The 6,000-nt window shown below is 34.9% G+C and overlaps 1 protein-coding gene across 4 annotated transcripts in view; it reads left to right on the top strand.

Annotated features, from left to right (window-relative positions):
• Positions 1 to 6,000, top strand: part of Nbr (exonuclease mut-7 homolog) — a 60,168-nt gene that overhangs the window by 33,654 nt on the left and 20,514 nt on the right. For all 4 annotated transcript variants that reach the window (XM_070098980.1, XM_070099026.1, XM_070098881.1 and 1 more), the window contains 2 exons: positions 1,905 to 3,771; positions 3,935 to 4,117. In XM_070098980.1, the coding sequence (XP_069955081.1) occupies positions 1,909 to 3,771; positions 3,935 to 4,117 (2,046 nt within the window). In that variant the 5' untranslated portion in view covers positions 1,905 to 1,908. The remainder of the gene's footprint in view (positions 1 to 1,904; positions 3,772 to 3,934; positions 4,118 to 6,000) is intronic.

Raw genomic sequence — 6,000 nt, 5'->3', positions numbered from 1 at the left:
ATATCCCCCCCTGCTTTTAACATTTCTGTCATGATCCCATCAGTTCCAGCTGCTTTACCCCCTTTCATTCTACGTAATGCCTCATGTACCTCCACCACACTTACATTCTGCTCTTCTTCACTCCTAAAAGATGGTATACCTCCCTGGCCAGTGCATGAAATTACCGCCTCTCTTTCTTCCTTAACATTTAAAAGTTCCTCAAAATATTCTCGCCATCTACCTAATACCTCCCTCTCCCCATCTACTAACTCCCCTACTCTGTTTTTAACTGACAAATCCATACTTTCCCTAGGCTTTCTTAACTTGTTTAACTCACTCCAAAATTTTTTCTTATTTTCATAAAATATATATATATATATATATATATATATATATATATATATATATATATATATATATATATATATATATATATATATACAGTGGACCCCCGCTTAACGATCACCTCCGAATGCGACCAATTATGTAAGTGTATTTATGTAAGTCCGTTTGTACGTGTATGTTTGGGGGTCTGAAATGGACTAATCTACTTCACAATATTCCTTATGGGAACAAATTCGGTCAGTACTGGTACCTGAACATACTTCTGGAGTGAAAAAATATCGTTAACCGGGGGTCCACTGTATATATATATATATATACATATAAGCATATATATATATATATATATATATATATATATATATATATATATATATATATATATATATATATATATGCTTGTACATGTATATGTAGTGTGACCTAAGTGTAAGTAGAAGTAGCAAAACGTACCTGAAATCTTGCATGTTTATGAGACAGACAAAAGACACCAGCAATCCTATCATCATGTAAAACAATTACAGATTTTTGTTTCACAATCACTTGGCAGAACGGTAGTACCTCCCTGGGCGGTTGCTGTCTACCAACCTACTACCTAGGACCAACCTACTATATATATATATATATATATATATATATATATATATATATATAATGTCATGCCGAATAAGTAAAACTGGTCAATTAGCAAGAACTCGTTTAAAATTAAGTCCTCTATAAAATTTTCTCTTATACATTTAAAGATTTTTTTTCATTTATGTTAATGTGAAAATTAATAATTTTGTACCAAAAGAACCTTAGGATACTTACCTAACCTTATTATAACAAGCGCAGTTTAATTTAGCCTAATTCAACTAAATATAATTTAGATAAGTTTACAATAATTTAATAATAAACAAACACAACAAAATATATTTTTTTGTTAGGTTCAGAATGATTTTTGTGAAATTATTGCATGCACAAATTTTAACTTGCCTTATTCGGCATTGCTATTAAAGCCAAAATCTCCAGTTAATCTTAAGTTAATTTTCAGCCTGCCCACAATGCTCTGCATTGTACAAGGGGCTTTTGGCATGTACACCCAACCACTGCATTTCTTTGTACATATGTACTACTATGTATCATGTCCAAATAATAATAAATAAATAAATAAATAAATTTGGCACAACATATATATATGTGAGGTGATGGCAACTAATCAATCAGTATTAAGTAGGCGTAAATCAAATTTGAGTCCATTTACCAGTTAGATGATTGATTTAACATGATACTGTATGTGTGGAATCCCAAGGTGAGCCCCATAATCTAACTCCAGATTGCTGTTGATTGCTTAATCTAAAAATAATCAAAGTTATTGTATGGTGCCTATGCAGCATTCAGATTCAAAATTTAAATTCCAGTTTTTATTTCTTTTTTTATGCATTACACAAATAATGTAGTTTACATGTAATAAAACATTGTTAGGCAAAAAAGAAAGTCACTAGTATACAATGCATTTTTAGTTACATTGATAGCTACACTCATTGTAAATATACTATAGTCATACCACAGTGTATAAGTTAAATATCTCTCTTTCTTTCTAGGAATATGCAAGTCATTGATCTAAACACATTGGAAAATTACACTGGGTGTTTCTTAAAAATACAACCCCTCTTTAAAGATAAAAAAGATGAATTCAAGATTGAAATGCAGAAGAATCTGGCAGCTTCTGCCAATCCTTATAAAATGAGTTTAGTGGGTGTTAAGCTGTCCCCCAACTTGTATAAGTGTAAAACAAATTCAATGGCAGCAAATATACTTGTAGAACTTCAACATTTTATAAATCAGGAAGATAACAAAGATAAATTTGAGTCATGTTTAAGTCAAGAGCTACAAAAAGAAGCATTCCAAGTTGCAATTAGACAAAAAAACTCCGGCTTGTTAAAACTCATGGTAAAGGTTTACCAGTTGGTAAACATACGAGAGCATCTTCTTCCTTTTGTAAAGGACTTACAAGACAAAGGTCATCTCAAAGAGGTGTGCACACTAGCTACTCTCCTCAGCCTCCAGCCAGAATTTTCTACAGCTGAGCTGATTGTACCCTTGTTCCTTCAAGATCGCTTATCATTAGCAGATGATTTTCTGGAAACGAGCCCCTCCCATAAGAAAGAAATTTTGATCTTTATTGATAACCTGATTGGAAAGAAAATAACAAGTGTAGATTTGGAAAAATACAATGTTAAAGATCTGAAGAAAATGAGATCCAGTAAACAATTGTGTAATATTGTTGCTAGACTGCTGAAAAGGTTTACAGTTGATCCTTCGGTTTGTCCTCACTTCCAGAAACACCGAGCTACAGGAGGATTACGTTTTTTATTTTATAAATATTATGTGGAGAAAACTATTCAGAAGCAGACATTTTGCAGCTTAGTGGATGATGCATTAAAAGAGCATCCATACCTTAAAATTACCTTGATGCACCTTTTCATTGAATACTGTGATCTAGCAGCAGCTTTACCGTATGTAGCTAAACTGCAGCTTGCATCACAAGATATTCCAAAGAAGATAAAAGATACAATGTTGCATTTCCCAGAGCTTTTAAATCAGAACCAGCACCAGGACCATAACCTCAAACATACTCAAGAAGAAGAAATGTGGGATGAAAGTAGTGAAGAATTTTACCCACTCAGTATACCGTTTGAGAAAGTTTTTCTCATTGACACAGTTGATGGCTTAGTGAAATGTACCAATGATTTGTTAACCAGTCCACTGTTGGGTGTGGATTCTGAATGGAAACCAACATTTGGAGTTGGAGCTCAAGAACAAGCAGCACTGCTACAGTTAGCCACAACTACACAGGTATTTCTGTTGGATCTCATATCACTCCAGCCAGTACTGAAAGACTGTCACTGGCGGCCTATTGGTGAGTTGTTTTCAGATCCCCAGGTTACAAAACTTGGATATGGTATTAGGGGAGATTTCAGAGTTCTTGATAATCTTAATGCAGAAATAAAAAAGGGATTGTCTAGTGCTAAAAATGTTATTGACTTGGATCACACTAAAGGAATACTTCTGAAAGAATATCCTAATATTTTTTCCCACAGTGATTCTGGTTTATCACATAAGGGATTAAGTGAATTGGTATATCGGTGTTTTGGGTTACCACTTGATAAGAGAGAGCAGTTTTCAAATTGGGCTGCAAGACCTCTTACTAAATCACAAATCATGTATGCTGCCATCGATGCCAGATGTCTCATTGATACTCATACATATTTGAGTAATCATGCTCAAGATCTTCATATTGCAGACTGGAAAAATATAAAGAGTAATGTTATAATTAAACCAGAAAAGAAAAAGAAGTCCCTAAAACAGTCTGATGCCAATCAAGCCAATGCTGAATTAAAGGATGTGAAAATGAAGGGCCCAAATTGTGCAGCAGACATTAAATTTGTTTGTGATACCATGGTACAGGTTTGTATCTCTTATGCTTGTTTATGTTGCTTAAAAATATTGCACCAAGTGCTGCTTTTTATCTTTAATTGCTATGCTTTGTAATTTGACATACATTATATTCCTAATATCAGAGTGAGATTGTATTGCAATCTAGATTTAATAAACACCATTTTCTCTGTAGGGTTTAGCAAAGCAACTTCGTTCTTGTGGGATTGATACAGAAGTATTAGACACTGGCAAGAGTTGTGATCATTGCATTAAGTATTATGAGAGAGAGAAGAGAGTGGTTCTAACCCGTGGTAGCTCTTACACACGATTACGCAAGTACATCCCTGCTGAATACGTGTATAATGTTCAAAGTGAGGTGAGTAAATAAAGCAAAATATTTTTTTTTTTTAAATGGGCCATTTGTTTCCTAGCAGTCTTTCAAGAATAGCACAAGCATCATGGCCCACCGAAGACCCACTGAACTGAGAAGTACAGTCACCATATTTTCCACCTCCAAAACTCTCAAGTCCAGCTAATACATAACACAGAATTCCCTCCACCAGTATATTTAGTGACAAAGAACACTCTTCTTCACTTACTTTGATCTATCATACTTGTACATGGATGCTGAATGTAATGTAATGTACCTGTTTCACATCCTCCTGATTTATATATGTACTATCCTGATTAACCTCTCTTGCTTTATGCTTCCTACATGACCAAACCCCTTCAACAACCCCCTCTTCTGCTCTTTTGAATGAACCCTTTCACTGTCTCTCAAATATATCTACATTATTGATGCCAGTGTCACAGAATTATGCACAGATAACCCACACATATGAGATGGGAGTTTATGACGACGTTTCGGTCTGACTTGAACCGTAACAAAGTCGCACTAACAGAAAGTGTGACTTTGTAAGTGATCCAGGTCGAACTGAAACATTGTCACAAGCTCCCCTCTCCTACGTGCGGGTTATTTGTTTATCATTCTAGTCATGGTATTGTGCCTTCTTGTTATTCACATAGAATTACATTTTAAGCACAGCACTCAAATATGCTGTGAGTGGTAAAATTTAGATTGGACATGAGGGAATAGGTCTGTGCAGTGGGTGGGCACAGTATTAAAAAATTGTGCCCCACACAGTGCATGATGGGGAAAACAAACCTCTTACTTTATGTTAAGTTTAAAACCTCTCACTGTGTGTTAAGTTTAAAACATCTCACCTTGTGTTAAGTTTAAAACCTTTCACCTTGTGTTAGAATTTAAATAGCTACCCTAAGGTGTTTTCTAGGATAATTTTTATGGTTTTATTGGCTATTTCTTGCTATCAAATAATGGAATGGAAGGCATACTAGTGAACTGAAGATGATTTTGGTTGGTTTCAGACTCGAGATAGCAGAAATATTTGATTTTTTGCAATTTTTCCTGAGGAAAGCTAAGGCCCCATACTTCCTCTCCCCCAGTCTGTTTTATGTTTTTTTACTAGCTCTGCTTCAAATATTGGGATGGCCTAAACCATGATCAATTATTCTTGGTTATAAGAAGGCCCCACTTTATGATGCTTCACGTTACGGTGATTCTCTAATACAGACATTTCAAATTATACCCCAAAATTCATTTATACTGCTCCTGATTTGCTATTACAGCATCTGTGCATCACCTGTTCACTCTCTGTTTACATTTTCCTTAAGCTTAGCTTCTCTCCCAATTATGTCTGGAAACTTTCCAAAGTTTCAAGTGTTTTAAAGTTATTGCTTATTTTATACAGTGGACCCCCGGTTAACGATATTTTTTTCACTCCAGAAGTATGTTCAGGTGCCAGTACTGACCGAATTTGTTCCCATAAGAAATATTGTGAAGTAGATTAGTCCATTTCAGACCCCCAAACATACACGTACAAACGGACTTACATAAATACACTTACATAATTGGTCACATTCGGAGGTAATCGTTATGCGGGGGTCCACTGTATATGTATACTCCTTTTTGTGTTCCAGTGACATCTAAGGGTAGTTGTGATAAAAAGAGGACTTGTACGTCTTTTACTTAAAGTGCAAAGTTAGAAATTATTAAATTCAGCAAGGTATGTCTATGGCTGAGATTGTATTGAGATACTACTGATAATTGTACTTACGTGTACCTGTACCTAAATAAACTTACTACTGTGTTGGCTTGCAGGTACATTAAAATTACTATTTGGCATTGTTACAGAGTAGGAGTAGCTATGTCAGGCAAAGGAGTTACTAAGAGTGTCTCCT

The sequence above is a fragment of the Cherax quadricarinatus genome, chromosome 1 (assembly GCF_038502225.1).
Source record: "Cherax quadricarinatus isolate ZL_2023a chromosome 1, ASM3850222v1, whole genome shotgun sequence".
Taxonomy (NCBI): Eukaryota; Metazoa; Arthropoda; class Malacostraca; order Decapoda; family Parastacidae; genus Cherax; species Cherax quadricarinatus.
This window is presented reverse-complemented; position numbering and strand designations above follow the sequence as displayed.